Consider the following 19,798-nt stretch of genomic DNA (forward strand, 5'->3'; position numbering starts at 1 on the left):
CCCACCTATGTTTAATCATGAACCGAAATTGGAAGCTCACATACGAACATGCTCACTTATGATTCATTTATAACTTTTTATAACTTTATAAAATGATTTCTGTATCTTTATTCTTAACAATTTCTTCAACATTCATTGAAATTTAGGGTAAGGAATAAAAATAATGAACAACAATAGAAAATCATATCTTTTTCTTCAGGTCTCGACAGGTCTCGACCAAAAAAACGTTCGAGACCGAGACTTTTGAGGTCCGAGACCGAGACTTTTGAGTTCCGAGACCAAGACCTTGACATCCGAGACCGAGACACTGCAAAACCTGGTCTCGAGATGGTCTCGAGACCGAGATCTGGTCTCGAGACCTACAACACTGTTCTGTTTATATGCACAAATTATCTTTTAAACCATCACAATTTTAAGCATTTTCTGTTTAAATGCCCCTATTATCTTTTAGATCATTTGGTTTAAAAAATAAAAATAGAGAAAAGTATTTATTTCACATGCAGATTAAAGCCTTTATGCAAGTGGGGTTATAGTTAAAGCCATAATGTACGATCTATTAACTGGTTAATATTTTTCAAAACTGATCTTTTTTCCCCGCATATTTGTAATGTTTACACGCGTGTCCCAACTTGCACCTAAATGTAATCAGCCAAATTTGCTGTGTTCGTAAGTAGATAAATAGAGCAAGAGTCAACATAGAGTCATATTATGGCTTTAAATCCCCCGTAGAACTCCATATTAAACTGCCAAAATAACCAGTGGGGGTTATTTAACTGTTGCATTGATATTTCAGCTTAAAATGAACAGAAACCCTTCCCGGCAGTTATTACTGATATTATTTCAGCACTTTGGGTAAAGAATAACCGGAATCAAATTTACAGATAAATTTACAGATATTTACAGTTTTGATTTCATCTTATGATGCAATCAACATGAAATAACAAATGAATGTTGCAACAACATTGTTTTGACAAAACAGCATGATTTGTGAAGTTATTGGGTATGATAATTTTTCTACTCAAAACTCGGTGAAAGTGTTTGGGTTATTAAGTAAATACCGTATTTTGTGGTGATCGTGTGGGGGATCTCCAACACTACCACACCCTCCCTCACACCCACCGACATGCGACAGCACCACCCTACACGGTGGCACCCCTACACACCCCACCCCTACACACACACCCCTGTAAAGACCTGCAAATGAGGACATACCTGAATATACCGGGTGAATATACCTTTAACATCTCTACAAACGAGACACGCTGCGCCTGCGTTGCGCCTGTTCAGAGTCTATGCTATATAATAAAGTGTTACCATATTATCTACAGCATATTATCATATAACCGAATATACTTTCCCTTTTAATATCATAAATTATACGTAAATACCAATACGTACCCCACTCACCCCCTATATAAATGAATATTTGTAGTGATGTATAATCAAAATAAATTTGCTATTTATAATCGACATACTGTGGAAAATATATTGCTTTCTTAAAATTAAGTACAATTAAAGGGGTCGACCGCTAGTCTTAAAATGTTCGCTAGTCCGAACATATTCGCTACTTGCACGGTTCCGCCATTATGCACTATGTGCGGGGAGAGCCTCGAACTGGCAGCATACATGAATGGGAATTGAACTAGTCATAACGTTCTGTGTAAGGTTACATAATTCTTCCTTTCATGTATGCTGCCAGTTCGAGGCTCTCCCACATAGTGCATAATGGCGGAACTGTGCAAGTAGCGAATTGGGTCGCTAGTCCGAATATATTGGGTTCGCTAGTCCGGATGTATTGGGTTTGCTAGTCCGAATATATTGGGTTTGCTAGTCCGAAAATTATACTAGGTTTACTAGTCCATATACATTGGGTTCGCTAGTCGGAAAATTTTATTGGGTTCGCTAGTCCGAATATATGTGATGCGATCAAGCAAAATCAGTCGGAACTCGGAAATATTGATTTTGAGATATAGCCAAAGAAAGGCAATATTTCCTTTTATTTTCTATTGTTTTGGAAACTCTTTAATTGCTCATATCTTTGGAACTGGTAGTTCAATTTCAATGGGGTTTTCTGCAAAATGCAGCTTTGCAAACGCTTGTTACTACCTTAGAAGAAACTGAAAATTTAATATTTCCGAGTTCCGACTGATTTTGCTTGATCGCATCACATATTGGGTTCGTTGGTCCGAATATATTGGATTCGCTAGTCCGATTATATTGGGTTCGCTAGCCCGAATCTATTGGGTTCGCAAGTCTGATCTATTGGGTTCATTAGTCCGATTATATTGGGTTCGCTAACCCGAATCTACTGGGTTCGCTAGTCCGATCTATTAGGTTCGTTAGTCCCAGTATATTGGGTTCGCTCAGCCCGAATCTATTGGGTTCGCTAGTCCCAATATATTGGGTTCGCTAGCCCGAATCTATTGGGTTCGCTAGTCCCAATATATTGGGTTCATTAGTCCCAGTATATTGGGTTCGCTAGCCCGAATCTATTGGATTCGCTAGTCCGATCTATTGGGTTCGTTAGTCCCAGTATATTGGGTTCGCTAGCCCGAATCTATTGGGTTCGCTAGTCCCAATATATTGGGTTCGTTGGTCCCAGTATATTGGGTTTGCTAGCCCGAATCTATTGGGTTCGCTAGTCCCAATATATTGGGTTCGCTAGCCCGAATATTTTGGGTTCGTTGGTCCCAGTATATTGGGTTCGCTAGCCCGAATCTATTGGGTTCACTAGTCCGATCTATTGGGTTCGTTAGTCCCAGTATATTGGGTTCGCTAGCCCGAATCTTTTGGGTTCGTTAGTCCCAGTATATTGGGTTCGCTAGCCCGAATCTATTGGGTTCGCTAGCCCGAATCTATTGGGTTCGTTAGTCCCAGTATATTGGGTTCGCTAGCCCGAATCTATTGGGTACACTAGTCCGATCTATTGGGTTCGTTAGTCCCAGTATATTGGGTTCGCTAGTCCCAATATATTGGGTTCGCTAGTCCGATCTATTGGGTTCGTTAGTCCCAGTATATTGGGTTCGCTAGCCCGAATCTATTGGGTTCGTTAGTTCCAGTATATTGGGTTCGCTAGCCCGAATCTATTGGGTTCGCTAGCCCGAATCTATTGGGTTCGCTAGTCCGATCTATTGGGTTAGTTAATCTCAATATATTGGGTTCGCTAGCCCGAATATATTGGGTTCGCTAGTCCGATCTATTGGGTTAGTTAATCTCAATATATTGGGTTCGCTAGCCCGAATCTATTGGGTTCGTTAGTCCGATCTGTTGGGTTCGTTAGTCCCAGTATATTGGGTTCGCTAGCCCGAATCTATTGGGTTCGCTAGTCCGATCTATTGGGTTCGTTAGTCCCAGTATATTGGGTTCGCTAGCCCGAATCTATTGGGTTCGCTAGCCCGAATCTATTGGGTTCGTTAGTCCCAGTATATTGGGTTCGCTAGCCCGAATCTATTGGGTACACTAGTCCGATCTATTGGGTTCGTTAGTCCCAGTATATTGGGTTCGCTAGTCCCAATATATTGGGTTCGCTAGTCCGATCTATTGGGTTCGTTAGTCCCAGTATATTGGGTTCGCTAGCCCGAATCTATTGGGTTCGTTAGTTCCAGTATATTGGGTTCGCTAGCCCGAATCTATTGGGTTCGCTAGCCCGAATCTATTGGGTTCGCTAGTCCGATCTATTGGGTTAGTTAATCTCAATATATTGGGTTCGCTAGCCCGAATATATTGGGTTCGCTAGTCCCAGTATATTGGGTTCGCTAGCCCGAATCTATTGGGTTCGCTAGTCCGATCTGTTGGGTTCGTTAGTCCCAGTATATTGGGTTCGCTAGCCCGAATCTATTGGGTTCGCTAGTCAGATCTATTGGGTTCGTTAGTCCCAGTATATTTTGTTCGCTAGCCCGAATCTATTGGGTTCGCTAGTCCAATATTCTATTGGGTTCGTTAGTCCCAGTATATTGGGTTCGCTAGCCCGAATATATTGGGTTCGCTAGTCCCAGTATATTGGGTTCGCTAGCCCGAATCTATTGGGTTCGCTAGTCCCAATATATTGGGTTCGCTAGTACCAATATATTGGGCTCGCTAGTCCCAATATATTGGGTTCCCTAGTCCCAGTATATTGGGTTCGCTAGTCCGATCTATTGGGTTCGTTAGTCCCAGTATATTGGGTTCGCTAGCTCGAATCTATTGGGTTCGCTAGTCCCAGTATATTGGGTTCGCTATCCCGAATCTATTGGGTTCGCTAGCCCGAATCTATTGGGTTCGCTAGTCCGATCTATTGGGTTCGTTAGTCCCAGTATTTTGGGTTCGCTAGCCCGAATCTATTGGGTTCGCTAGTCCCAATATATTGGGTTCGCTAGCCCGAATCTATTGGGTTCGCTAGTCCGATCTATTGGGTTCGTTAGTCCCAGTATATTGGGTTCGCTAGTCCGATCTATTGGGTTCGTTAGTCGCAGTATATTGGGTTCGCTAGCCCGAATCTATTGGTTTCGCTAGTACGATCTATTGAGTTCGTTAGTCCTAGTATATTGGGTTCGCTAGCCCGAATCTATTGGGTTCGCTAGCCCGAATCTATTGGGTTCGCTAGTCCCAATATATTGGGTTCGCTAGCCCGAATCTATTGGGTTCGCTAGTCCCAAATTGGGTTCGCTAGTCTGAATCTATTGGGTTTGCTAGTACGTCCGAATAAATTGTGTTCGCTAGTCCGAATATAATGGGTCCGCTAGTCAGAATCTATTGGGTTCGATATATTCCGATGATAGTCTGAATAAGGTTCGCTCAAGTATGATAAAAGGTTCTCTATTCTGAAAATAGCAGTTCGATATACATTAGTCTATAGTATATATATATAATGTTTTGGTGAACTTGAAGAATGACAGTGGACAGCAAACAAACAACCCGTATTCTTAATTTCCTTTATTCAAATAAGCACATTTCTGCCGCATTTCTCATTTAAATTTGTCTAAATTGCCATCGAACAACAAAAATGTGGGGTGATCAAGCAAAATCAGTCTGAAGTCGAATATTATATTTTCATTTTCTAATTTGATGTATAAAGCATTTGCAAGGCTACATTTTGCCCCTTTGCAGAAAAATTCCATTCAAATTGGACCATTTGTTTCCTAGATATGACCGGAGATATGAGCGTCGGCATGGTCAGTATTTAGTTTTGTGATCATCAGAATAATGCCAAAAAGCTCTAGCATTCGGTGCGTATAGGGTTATAATCAGATGTGGCTTAAACATCGGGGAAGGGTCTGTTTTGGGGTCAAAAGGGGTAAAATTATTAAGTTTGTCCAATTTGAATGAAAATTAGTATAATTATGTGATCCTGATATGATTCAAAATATAATGGATGTAATTTCAAGGTCATCAGAGGACAACCAAAGGTAAACACGGGTAAAATTCTAAAGTTTATCCAATTTGAATGAAAATGAGTATTAGGCCTATAGGCCTATGTGATGTTAATATGGTTCAAAACATGGAGGTTGTTTTAAGGTCATCAGAGGTTAACCAATGTCAATTTTTTATTAAATAGATTGTTATTAAACTCACTGCTTTTTTTTTTTTTTTTTTTACAAAAAGACAATTTTGTTCAAAGTCATTTCAGGGTCATCGGATGTCATTTCAAGGCGACCGGACTCCGTGGTCTTACAAGACCGCATCATATCTAGTTCTGGTTTTCTTTTATCTGTTTATGTGCGACTCCCATTGAGAAGCTTTTGTTTTTATTAAAGGTCATTTGCCATGATTTCCCCAATCAAAGACTGCATTTATTATGTCTCCTGAAACTGATATTGGTCAGTAGATGACTTCAGTCACCAGCAAACAGTCTGAATCTGAACTTGATGCTATTTGGTAATTTATTTATGAAGATAAAAACGAAGGCCCCGTCGAAGGCCTTTAGGGATCATCAAATCAAAACTCGACCGGCGGCCAACTGGCGGTTCCGTCCGGTTGGAGCCGGTTTCTATTGTTCTTAAAACAATGGAACTAAACCGCCGGTCAACCGGCGGTCGAGTTTTAATTTGATCCCCTTGTATGAGAGGCCACTTTATGGCTACATACTAGGGTCCCGTGCATCAGCCTAGCCTTGGACAAAGGTGCCAGTCGGGTTAGAATTAATCGTTTGAGTCTCCTCTATCTGTTTAACTCGGCTGGCAATTCTGAAAAGCGACGTGGAATGAGATATTTTGGTTGAAAAAAAACCGGGGTTGTTTTTTGGTGCATGACTTTTTTCCAATTTTTACCCAAAAAATGTGATAAATCATTATTAAAGTAACCATAATTTAATAGAGGGCAGATGAATATTTTAAAATCATTTTTTTAAACCAAAAATGGCCATTTTTACGCTATTTTCTTTTTGTGTAAAAATTTATTTATTTGGCAAGAAATATCAATGTATTGATCTGAATGTTTGAATTGAAAAAGTTCACAGTGGCATATTTCTATGACCCATAGTTTTTGACCTATGACCTCCAAAAATCCATAGGCCATTTCAACATGAAATATATACTTTGATTTTTCCACTTTTATGTACAAAAAGAAGACTAAAAAAGTTTTTTGGAATTTTATTTAGCATTTTTCGTGGATAAGCTACCGGTATATACTGCAAAATGTCATAAAAAGAGGATGCTAGGATCACGAAATATACCTTTAAGAATCTAACTTTAAATTCCCTAGACTAAAACCAAGGGGTGACACTAAATTCACGGTTGTTCTATTAGCAACGCAAAATCTATGAAAAATTCAGCTGGTTTACTAGCTAGAAAGTGAGGCCAGTTATCGATCCGTTATAGCTCGTTATGAATAATTCATGTTCGACCCTTGGATCATGTTAATTGAGTTTGGCAAATAACAACGTTGTTAGTTTTGCGAACTTTGCCTGTTCAATGAGAGTATAGCGCGCCCCCAATACATCTGGGCGCAAAACAGGCGAAAACGATCCAGTTTAATGAAATGGCGGACGGGTATTCCCATCAGGCACCAGTGATATGTTTTTTCAAAGAAAGTCTACTAATTTGATATGAAATGACATTTTGCAATAGCAAAGTCAAAATTAGGACTTGCTGTCAATAATATGAAGGAAATATGTGACAGAGGCAAGGTGAGAAATACAAGTAGTATTTAAGTTATAATAACCTTTGATACCCGACCTGACCTTCCATCATGGCGCCTTATTCGTCTTTATGTATTTCTATTATGCTCTCAAGTAAAATAAAATACCAATCTGCTCTGAGCAGACAATGTTACTTGGCTCCCAGCACGAATTATTGATTTTATACGGAAGTAAAGAAATGCACAGTGTATGTGCATGATGTGCAAGCATACTCCAAATATTTACGGTAAATCTGAATAGTGGTCACATGTTAACATATCATGTGTTCGGGAAATCACGTGGCAACATTTTAAGATTTCAGGCTTGTTTACTAGTTAATTGCCATTTGTAGGCCCCTACTCTTTATTATTTATCTTTGTTAATTAACATATATTTTAAATGCTGATAAATCGTGGTTGGCTACCCATGATATCTGTTAAATTCAATGTTTTATGAATATAATTCTACCACGCAGAGGGGTCACGCAGCAGAATTTCACATCACCTGACTTAGCTACATTTCGAAGCTCTGCTCTTCAAATTCATGTAAATTTCAAAGTTTATACATTTAATATATTTTATACTTTTAAATATGGTGATGTTACATTAGACTTAACGAATGAATATTGTTATCTAGGTATCATTTTTGTTCCATCTGGCTCTTTCACTAAAGCTATGAACCAGTTGAAAGATAAGGCCAATAAGGCGTATTTCAAAATAAGAGATAATTTGTATAGTTCATCTGTTGCTTGTAGCCTAAAATTGTTCACTACTCTTATTCAGCCCATTTTGAATTATTGTTCTGAGGTTTGGATGCCCTATTTGCTTAAGAATTTAAATGATTCTAATATTACATCTATTTGTGATAAATTGCCTGGTGAATCTTTACATGTGAAGGTTGGTAAATTAATTCTTGGTGTTAATAAAAGAACCACTAACAATGCAGTAAGAAGTGAATTAGGTTGCTTTCCAATGTTACTTTTTATGATGAATTTATCTGTTAAATATTGGTGGTCTTTAAATAATCATTGTTTACATGGGAATAATTCCCTAGCCATTGATGCTCTTTTGGACAATAGAATATTATGTGATACTGGTTTATTCTCATGGTCTTCTGGTATTAAGAAAATTCTTGCTAGTATAGATAGATTAGATATTTGGGATAAACCAAACATATTAACTAAGCACAATTTTCATGTTAATATTCTTTCCAATCTTCAATCCAATTATGAAGTTCAATGTTTAGATTTTATGTGTCAACATCAGCCTAAACTTCGTTCTTATTGTTTGTTCAAAACAAATTTTCATTGTGAGAATTATGTTCTTATGTTTCTTCGCGCATTTAGATCAAATTTCAGTAGATTAAGACTCAGTGCTCACTCTTTGATGATTGAAAAGGGGCGTCATTTAATACCTAAACTAGATCCTCATAAGAGAATTTGTCATCTATGTACTTTAAATATGATTGAGGATGAATTTCATGTTATTATTAAATGCCCATTTTATGATACTTTGCGTAGAGATATGTTGAAAATTTTAACTGATATGTATGATAACTTTGATAATCTGACTGACGATGTTAAATTTATAAAAATAATGAGTGTCACAGATTTTGATAGTATAAAACCTGTTCTTACTTTTGTAAACTCTGCTTTTGAAGCACGTAGTAACCTAGATGTTTAATAGTTTAGTTTTATAATTTACTTATTCTCTTTTATATTTTCTATATGTGTATCTTTTGTATAACTTGACTGTACCTATTTGTTTGGTGATGTCAATAAAATAACTTGAACTAACTAACTATTTAATATGATACTAATTTTTTGTCATAACCAACTGGTACACGAAATATACTAGCTTATTACCTATACAGAAAGGTGATTATCAGCCTTCACTCAGCAAATTGACATGCCCGGCATATGCAGCCATTCTCCGTCTGGATAACCTGACTGTCGCCCTCAATACGTCTGGGCGCAAATTTAAATAACAATACGCTATTTACATATCAATGTGGCCTCATGCTAATTAAAGCTGCCCCATCCAGGAGTTCATCTATGCTAAAACCCGGCAGGGATATAAAGGCCAGGTTAAACGCTAAATGGGAATGGGATACCCTGGAAAACCTGCCTGGGAAGATTAAAAAAACAGCATTAAAGACTAATGAGGGCAGTATGATCCCACAGGCTGTCTGAAAGCTCGTCGCCCAATTAATATCCATTGAATTTGTGTACTGATTTGATTGTCTATTGTTATTTTGGAAATTCCACTTAAAATCTAATGAACATTTTTATTTCCGCCTTTCACACTGAAGCGGAAGTATCTCAATAATTCAATCAGCGATTCAGTACAAAATGGCGAGGTGTGGATGTGTGGTTTTGCTGTTGTTTCTTGTGATATTTACGGAAGTGAATTCCCAACAAGGAGGAGGCGATCCTGAGGATCCCGATAATCCACACAGAGATCCTTCCAAATGCGAAAGTAAGAATTTGTTATCGACTTTTTGATGTAGTCATGACTCATGTGTTCAGTGATGCCAACGCCGCGCCTTAGGCGCACAATTGGGCTACTTGGCGATCACTTGCCGCTACTCAAAAAAGCATGCCGCTACTTGTCTAAAATTGGGCTACTTTTGCCAGTCTCAGGCATGCACTAATTTGATGTATTTTCCTTTCAATTTAGCCGATTTATAAAGGTTTTGAGTCTTTGAAGCTCCAAATTGAAATTACAATGGGTTTTGTGACCATTTATTGATCGGTCAGTAACTTCCCAGTAAGTACCGGAAGTTTCAAAGTCAAGTGCTTTTCCGCCCAATAGGGTGTTTTATGTTCTAAATTGGATAAATCCGCCCAAATATCCGGTATTAGGCGCTTTTTGAAGCTTAAAAATTGGGCTACTTGAGACTCCTTTACCGCGGCCTGGCGAGTCAATGTGCCGCGCCTTGACGCTGAAAAGTTTTGGCAACACTGCATGTGTTTAATACAAAATGTAGTACAAGGAACCCATACCGTAGTAGCTCTGCACAACGGTATGGGATAAAGTGTATTACATACAAAAAGCTATAAATCAATAAGTATTTCTTGGGCTTGGCCAAACTTAGCCAGGGCTGTCAACTCTCACGCATTGGCTGTGAGTCTCACGGTCTCACGCCAAGGTAGTATAATGTCACGCCTAGGTAGTAAATCTCACGCAAAAAGCTGGAAAATGAGTAAAATCTCACGCATCGTCATGAATAATTTGTTGCTCCTACCCCCGCTTTTCACATTCTTGAACGCCATGGCTCAAATAATCATGGTACAAAATGAACAATGGAGTCGGCAAATCCCGGTACGCCTCTGTCTCACGCCAAGCAATTCTAAAAAGTTGACAGCCCTGACTTAGCTCATTCACATAGCGGTTCCGTTGTCCCACTGGCCTGTTATAAACGTAGATTGCCTGGCGATCGGAGTGTTATCGTCAGAGCACCTCGCACTAGGCCAAACTGGAACACTGTGAATCACAGTGTGAATGGCTCCGCGATAAACTAGTACAGGGAACCCATACCGAAGTAGCTCTGCACAACTGTATGGGATAAATACAAAAAGCTAGTGCAACGCTATTGCATGATTTCAATTAGAGTTTGTACTAAAAAATACAAGGCTCCTGTAGCTTAAATAGTAGCATGTTTTGTCATAATGATAATAATATAATATTAATTACATGGCTTTTTGTACTTCTTACCTAAACTCCTACACATGTACATGTACCGTATGCTTGAAATAGTAATGAATACTCCATTATTTATCAAGAATAGCACATGATCCAAATTGGCGCACCCAAACTGAGATGGCACTTCAGTGCAAACTTAATCTTAAAAAGGGCAGCACCAATGTCATACCGAGTTTTAAGTTTGCGTTGTGAACTAGTCATGTGTTAATAATGTCACTTACATGGCAGTAGTACAATTTATTTTGTTTGCATGGTGTTTCATTGGTGTTTGCCTTCATTAACAGAATGATGTTTAATATTAAAGATGTAATCTAAAATCTAATACTGACTAGATTTCTGGATGTTTATATTGCTAAATTTCTGCCATCAATCATCGCCATGTAACTAACTTTAAATTGAATGAACACCAAAAAAGTGGCTCAAATGACACGTCGACTAATTGTTAGCATGGTTAACATCTTAAAAATTAGCAAACTTTGCTCTGAAGATAAGTCATCACAATAAATTTCGGTAACATAAAACTTCACAAAGAATTGTTTTAATACTAATATGTTGGGTCGTTGGCGACGATTGAGTGACTGAAGTAGTTCAATCTATCTTCTATCCACACTGTAACTATCATGTCATCGTGGATAGTAGATAGGTTTCTTGGTCAAGGATAAATATGATAACATTTCCAAGATTACAATCCTAATCTTATCAATCTTGTCACTTGTGTCCAGGTCTAGAAATTGCTGTTGGCCCGGGCCAGAAAGATTCGCTGTCGGGCCAGTAAACTTTCTGCATAGATGGTCCGATGGACCAGCTTTTTGGGGACCAAAGTCGTTAACATATTCCACTCTGGTTTGGAAATTCAGCGCACATTTGCGACATTTTATCAGATTGTTGTTTCCTCTCACAGATTAAAAACTTGTAATTTACTAGATCAGGCATGGGGAACCTCTTGGTCAATTAGTTTTCTGTAGCACCCCTAAATCCTCCAGGCCAGCTGGAGTTTCAACCTTAATTCAAGTCCTGGTTAGTGTATTTTCTTTATGATTGTTTTTATGATTAGATCTGGTTTCAACCTGTTGTATAATGAGACCTGGTGTCTACTTTACCCCTAGAAAAAGAAATGTTTTATCTTTAGGGCTCATATTGAAATTCCCTTACACAGGAAGGTGTGCGCCTTCCTGCAGCTTTCCTGTGCTAGCCTTCTTTTGTTAAAATCCTGGGCAGGGTGTATCACTGATGCATATAATCCATCCGCCTTCTTTCTGTGTGAAAACGTGGTAGGGTATTTCAATATGAGCCCTTACAAAATGTCAGGTTTTTAACTTTGTATATGCCTTCAGTGTTATTCCCTCATCGGATGATGTGTCACATTTACCTAATTTTTACATTTGTTTTTATCCAGTATGTAAATTTGTAGCAATTGAGTTTCAAGGAATGATGGATGACACTGGCAAGACGAAAGAGGTCTTACAACTCGGCTATAGGATTGACAGGGAAGTTAAGAAAGTCCCTTACAAATTCTCGTAAGTTGAATTGATAGTAGTATAACTACTATTAGTGCAGTAAAATTTGGCATTCAAATTTTAAATCACTTTTTATTTTGAAGGTGTAAACATGTATAATCAATTACTTTTTAAAGAAAATAATCAGGTAATGTACTTTTTGTTTTATTTGTGTTTTGTGTTGTTTTGATTTTATGGAAAACAATTCCTAAAAATCTAAAAGAAGATCAAAACAATTAATAAAAATTTTGATGTCACCATTTTGTTTTTGAATGTTGATATTAATTATAAATCTCTTGAAATGACCAGGCCTACCATTCAATTATATCAATTTTGTTTTTGAATGTTTTCAGGGAACTGAGATTGATTGAAGCAATGGAAGGTGTGTGTGAGAGAATCATGAAGTACAACATCCATGCAGAAAGAAAATCATCTGGAAGGTAAGGGGTCTAGGACTGGGTCAAGGCCCCCCCCCAATATGGGTTGTAAGCACTTCTTCAGGGGTGTGGGACTCCAGGTCAAGGACCTTGACTGAAAAGGGTTTTTTAAAAAAGCATTTGAAAAAGGAGGAGAATGGTAATGCATAATACGTGGATTTAGGGTTTCTCTACCGGAAGTCAATTTGTGCCGAAATTCCTTCCCACAATGCAATAAGCGTTTTGCATAACAATAGATACAGTTTGGAGGTTAATCAATGTTCTTTGTTATGCAATACGCATATTGCATTGTGGGGAGGAATTTCGGCTCAAATTGACTTCCGGTAGAGAAACCCTAAATTCGCGTATTGAAAATAGTTAAAAGGTTCACCCCCTTAAAGAGGAATTTGCATAGGTTCCTGCAGCTTTTGTCTCCTATCTGACCTGAGATGCATGGTTTCCACAATATATCGAACTCTGAAACTGACAGGGTCTGCACAAATAAGAAGGAACACACATCACATTTGTTTTGATAAGTAACAACATTTGCTATACATGTATGCTATGAGTCATGCCATATTATTCTCATGAAATGTGGGTCACAGAAAAAAGTTTGAGCTGAATTTGATACAACTTACCACAAATTTTGCAATGATTCAACCCTATGTTTTATATGATTGAACTCATATTGAGTCAGTGAAAATTGACTTGAATTAATAGAGAGTTCACTACTGATGACTTAAGTATGTGTGAATGACCCAACACTCAAGTAGAGATTAAAAGTTAGCACCTTTACAAATGATTCTGAATTTTCAAAAAATGATAATCTGTTACCGGTACTATAATTCTAAAGGGTCAAACAGCAAAATGATTATCAACTTTAGTCACTTCCTTCAACCCTCATAATGGCTGATATGTATTTCTTTGTTTGTTTGCCCCTAAAAACAGATTTGCCAAAGGTGAAAGTGAGACTTTCAAAACACTGAAAGGTCTGGTGAACAAAGGGGTCAAAGTTGAACTTGGAATTCCATATAACATGTGGGATGAACCATCAGCTCCAGTACATACTCTAAAGAAATATGTAAGTACAAAATAATCTGTTCTTTTTCATCTTGTACTGTTTATGAAATATTTGCATTTATAAGTACATTTGCATTTGGTAAGCAATGGACTTGTTCTGATATTTCATTATTATAAAAAAAAAAATATACATATCAGGGGCATGTCTAGATACCTTCAACTCAGAGGGTTGCATACCAGCAGGTTGAGTGCTAAAATGTGCCCCAAATAGGCTGATTTTGTCACATTTTTACTACTATACACCCAGAAGGAGGAGGGGGGGTGGTTAACTGGACAGGCAATAGACCAAGGATGTATTCTTACCTAAATGTACCCCAGGAAACCCCAAATAGCAGAAAAGCAAAATGTTATCCACTGTAGGCATATATTGCCTGGATATAACATGTGTAAGTCAGTGTCCTCCAATGCCCCTGAAAAAAAGATGCTGCTAGTGGGCAAAACTGCCAACGCTTTGCACATAATATGTGTACGTCCATATCAAAATGATGTACATGTGTCTCTATTCACATAATAGTTAAGAATAAATACCAGACACATCTCTAGTGGAGATCACTTTAAATCAACCCCGGCCCAAGTCACATGGTTTTTGAATGTTCTTTGTATTCCTAAATCATAAATCATGTGACTTCGGATAATTTGAAAAGACCTCCACAACAGCACATATATGCCAAGCCCATCATCCACATTTTGCATTTAGATCCTCCATGTATAGTAACAAAATGTACAGTAGTTAGGTAGGGTTAGATGATGTATTTTGCATTGTTAAATCCCAGTCTGATATTAAGAGACTGAAGCATACTATAAAGAACAGGTAGAGTATAATTTCAGATCTAGATTAAGACACTCTTTGTTTCTTGTATCTTTGTGTTTAGTGTGATGCGATGATAGAGGAACATGAGGATGCCATTGAGGCGTGGTTCCGAGGAGATCAAGAGAAAACACTGATAGATTATCTGTGTGCAGAGAGAGTACTCAGCAGGGATGAAGCAGGTAATATACTAATCTTGCCTTCAATATTGTAATACTGTAGTAAAACTTGCCAACAAGGACAGAGGTCAATCTCAGAGGTATCAGGTGGCATTCTTGAGATGAGGTGAAGTTCAGAGGATATCCAATTACGTTATAACTTACCTGCATGTGGTTCCAACCACATGACTATATAAACTCCTCAACAAAAGTTTGGAAAGTTTTTTCAAGTATCTATATCTCAGATTATTTGTGACATGTTCATAATGTTGCATATCAATGGATAGCTACTTTATTCCCCTTTACAGTGACACCACATTTGAAACAATCACCTTTTTTACAGCTGACTACATGTCTTGTGAATGTAGTGGGTTCTCAAACAGAATGTGCCAAATTGACCATTATTCTATGCTCAAACAACACTAGTCACTAACCTCAATAGCGGGTGGAAAACCATACGCAACCACAACAGCCAGGCATCTCCTCCTCATGCTGCTCACCAGCCTGGTCAAACGTTGCTGTCAGATGGCATTCGTCAACCAGGATTCGTTGCAGGTCATTCAATGTGGTTGCATTGGCTACTCTGGCATGTACAGCACCACCAAAACTGACCACTCCCAAAAATTTGACCTTTTTGCTTATAACTTAAGGGGGTATTACACCCATTGCATTTTTTTTGCATTTTTTTGCATTTTGTGAAGAAATGAGAAACAGAAATTGGACAAAGTGGTATGCAAAATGAAGGGGCAAATCTTCTCGTTCAATTGGTGGCATCAGTATCAATGAAGCGTACATGCTTCTAATGGTATAAGCCAAAAGGTGGTACATCACTGATGTTTGAAATTCACTTCATTTTGGAAAGCTTACTATCAACGGATTTCGTTAAAATTTTGGATATGTGTTGCTAACACATTAGGGAAATAATGTTGATATGTAAAATGGGAATAAGTGGTCCCTGATTTCTTTTATGACTTCATGAACTTGGTGCTCCACAACTATCAAAAAAACGAACCGGTTAAAATGCTTCTATTTTCAATGTTGAGCTATATTTTGTATTTTGAACTTAATACATTATTTCACTGAAACTTAATTAAGCCATAGGTAACAGGTTACTACAACCACACTACAGCAATGTTGAAAAAGATTGTATTTTTTGTCACCTATACCACCATATTAGGTAGTTTTCCGTAAGCTTCATTTTTGTGATTTTGGTAACTATTTTATATTTATTTGCCCAATCCATCTCAACTAGGCAATCTAAATTGTACTCACCATTTACATCCCAAGGTATTTTAGTATATCCACCTCACACCATTATATATCCAGTAACAGACAAAATATCAAAATTGATGCCTCATTATGACATGCATGATATCACAGACTATCACATGTATTCAAAATTGATGCCTGAATTTGACCTGAACCAATTGACCTATAACCTGACCTTTGATGACCTTATAGCCTTTTTAATCTCTTTTCCTAACAACACATTATAGAAGATACATACATGGTGTAGTATTAAATTGTCTATGTGGAAGAGATTAGGCCTATTTAATTTATTCAGTGTTATGAGAGGAATAATTTGATGTGCTTGTTAACCAGATTTGACCACTGTGTTGACCTTAAACCTTGAATATGGCCGGAGTGCCGGGAATTGTTTTTTGTTAATAACATCTTGAATGTGATATAGGACCTTAAAAGGAAGCTAAAAAAGTTGGTTTGGTAGAGACCTGTGGGGGTCATCATTAACTTCCCATAGATACCGGACTAAATGTACATTGGCAGTTCGTAACATGTCTGCAGAGAGCATCCAGAAATCATTAATTTCCTGTGAAACTCATGATGATATTAAGTAGACTACAGGAAAAGGTTATGCTAGATATGGGCTGAGAACGGCACTGGGCTTCTACAGAGTTGTAAGATGCTACAGGATTTATTGGTTGTCTCCACTTTTCTTCTTCTTCTGCTTATTAGTAGCAGGATGTCTTTACCAATGGGACATATTTTGTCGACTCTAGTGTATTAAAATATACTACGCCAAAAAAATAATCACAATTTCAAAATTGAACAATATTGGGTTACATTTATTTTTTTAATAGTTGCACTATCTAATCCTGCACAATATGACACCACATTGAATCCAATGTGACCCCAAGAAGTAAAGTTACAAGCAATTGAATAGACAAAGGTCCCGTTTTAAAAGTGATAAACTGGCCTATACAAGGCGCAAAAAGATTCCAACAAGCGCAACAAAGAGACAACACAGTTTCTTCAATGAAGCTTTATTTAAAGCAGTTTTTATTTCTGTTTTTATTTCTCTGTACTTTTCATAACTTTCATTTTATTTGTCAGTTCTTTTGTTTCAGTTTTCTTTTGTTCCTTTTGTCTCAAACCAGATGTCTAGTCTGCGGAGTTTTGAATAAGCCAGTTTGTCACTTTTAAAAACGGGACCTTCGTCTAATCAAATGCTTGTAACTTTGCTTCTTGAAGTCACATTGGATTCAGTGGGGTGTCATAATGTGCCAGATATAGTGCATCTATTAAACAAATAAATTTACCCAAATATGGTTTAGTTTTAAAATTAGGATTTTCTACCAAGTGTAAGAATACTTTTTTGGCACAGTATACTAATGGTGATTATGGTCCTTATGTAATTGCATTACTATTTTTATAATAATTATAATGAATTTTCTGCTACTTGTGCATTCTTATTGTTTTCTTCTGTTTTCCCAATGCAGATTGCTTACAAGAAGAATGGACTGGTGTAGAGAAAGTTGAACACAATACAGAAAACAAAGAGGAAAATGAAACAACAGAAGACAGTGCTGATGCAGAAGATGATTCAGAGAAGAAAAAACAAGCAGAATTAGACAGGCAGAGAATCCAGCGAGAAATTGAAAGACAGGCGGAACAACGGCAAACACAAGAAGAGGATGAGAAGGACATAGAACGGGAACAAGAACGGGATAGGAGGAAGAGAGAAAGGGAAATGGAACGAAGAAGGCGGGAGAGAGAAGACAAGGATGGCAAGAGAAAGACTGAACTTTGAGATTGAAAGACAAGGTGGAGGGAGAGGATAACAAAGAAACGATATGGGGATGATTATAATGATAGGAGAAGTATAGGGAATGGGAAAGATGGACGAGAAGGGAAAGAGATTGTGAAGATGATTTGGATGGATGATAAACTGGAGGAATTGCATCGAGGGTATCATGTTGATACTGATGAGCAGTGTGTAAAAGAAGGTGGGCTGCCCTCAGGCCAAAATCCGGTGAAAATCACTTAGAGCCCATGAAAATTGATGACGGCTCGTGGATTTCAAACGCAAGGGCCCAAATGGCCCGTGAAGATGCTGGCTTATTTTACATGCTGCTGATGAGTATGTAGATCAGATCATTGGGAAAAAAGATGGGAAAGAAACGGAAGGATAAGACAGTACAAGAATGGTTTCTAAATTCCTGTTGGAATCATGTGAAAATAAGGTATATTTGGGGTTAATTTATTTACTAATTTTGGAGTATATGCAATTGAAAAAATTGATAATGTTCAAATGGCTATGGTGAAATATATCAAATATGACTGTGAAGAAAAAATAATTTGGCCGAAAAAAAATCCAGATGTGGCCCAAAGTGCAATATAAGAGGAGGACAACCCTCAAGTTCTAAAATATGAGCACTGGAAGAGTTCCTAAACACAACATTATCTCAAACTGAAAGTTGTTCAATTCCCAGAAACATATTATAATTTATGCACACAGTTTATGAAAATATTCATATACTTGTTATAATATAAGGATCTAAAATACATTCATATACTTAACTAGATTTCTCGGTTCTCGGGTCAGGCGCTTCTCGTGATAGGCCTATTTCTAATTACCCAAACTCGTTACCCATATACCTGCCCTGACTTTTTAAACTACTAAGAAATGCGTCTCTCAATGATCAAGACCCAAGACACAACTTAATCAACTCTGTTTGTTTTAAAGGTGTGATGCTTACTGCGGTAGGCCTACCCATATTCTGGAAACCAATCATCTGCCTCTTCCAAGCTCTCCCCTGTTACCACATTTAGAGAAACCAAAATTAGTATCTGGGCGTGCATATAGGACGTTACTAAAGTAATGAAATCAATCGCGAGAAACGTGAACGCATAAAAAAGCGGTTCATAGGCCTTCCGGAAATAGTCATGTTCTCATAAAAATAGGCCTACATGCACGTGTTTGGTGTGTGCACGTGTTCGGTATCTTAATATTGAAATATGTGTTGAAAATAAGGCCTATAATTATTGGTCCGATGAGATGCACCCACAGAATTAAAACCAGAGAACCAGGACTCGACCGCCATCTTGATACAGGCATGGAGCAAAAATTGGGGGTATTCGGTTTCCCTCGCAATGCGCTCGAGGCATTCGTTGTAATGCAAGCGCGACATGGATGATGGGCGCATTTGAGAGACGCACTTGATGCGACCTGCACGCGAGTACCAAGACGCTTCAGATGAGACGCAGAATTGTTTTCGTTCGTCTTCGCGCACCGTCGGCAAGGACCCGAATACCCCAATTTTCTCCCCATAGCTGACGGGCGCGATTGTATGCGGGCGGTATAGGGAGTCCCGGTTCTCCTTCTCTAATTCTGTGGATGCACCTGTTAGTCACACTGTAATGCTTTTCCGATGCGTGGACTGTACTCCGCGCACACTCCCGCTGATACTCCGCGATAGCGCTCATGAAAGCGATAGTGCACCAGCGTGAACGCGAAACTTCATGGGGACGCTTGAACACGATAGCGCAGCGGACAGAGGATTTGACGGACGGACACGCCGTAATTAGTATTAAGATATACAAAATATACAATATAACAGAACTGCTATAAAAAGCTAGGTACATAAGTCAAAAAAACAAAAACAAAACTTATTGTTCATAATAGTGTTGTATTAGTTGGTGCTTAATTGTGATTCATTTAATATAGGAAAATAAGATGCTGTGTACTTTAATGTTACTGGGCACTGCTCATTCTGTGAAAATCAGTCACAGCACAAAATTGAG

General features: G+C 38.1%; 1 protein-coding gene across 1 annotated transcript; it reads left to right on the forward strand.

Moving 5' to 3' along the window:
• The first annotated feature begins 9,298 nt into the window (after positions 1-9,298).
• On the forward strand, positions 9,299-18,569 carry LOC140157471 (protein canopy 4-like). The gene is made up of 6 exons (XM_072180678.1): positions 9,299-9,570; positions 12,194-12,314; positions 12,647-12,733; positions 13,658-13,790; positions 14,662-14,779; positions 17,494-18,569. The coding sequence occupies exons 1-6, from the start codon at positions 9,444-9,446 to the stop codon at positions 17,802-17,804; spliced, it is 897 nt and encodes a 298-aa protein (XP_072036779.1). The 5' UTR covers positions 9,299-9,443; the 3' UTR covers positions 17,805-18,569.
• The last annotated feature ends 1,229 nt before the right edge of the window (positions 18,570-19,798 follow it).

This window comes from Amphiura filiformis, chromosome 1 (assembly GCF_039555335.1).
Source record: "Amphiura filiformis chromosome 1, Afil_fr2py, whole genome shotgun sequence".
NCBI lineage: Eukaryota > Metazoa > Echinodermata > Ophiuroidea > Amphilepidida > Amphiuridae > Amphiura > Amphiura filiformis.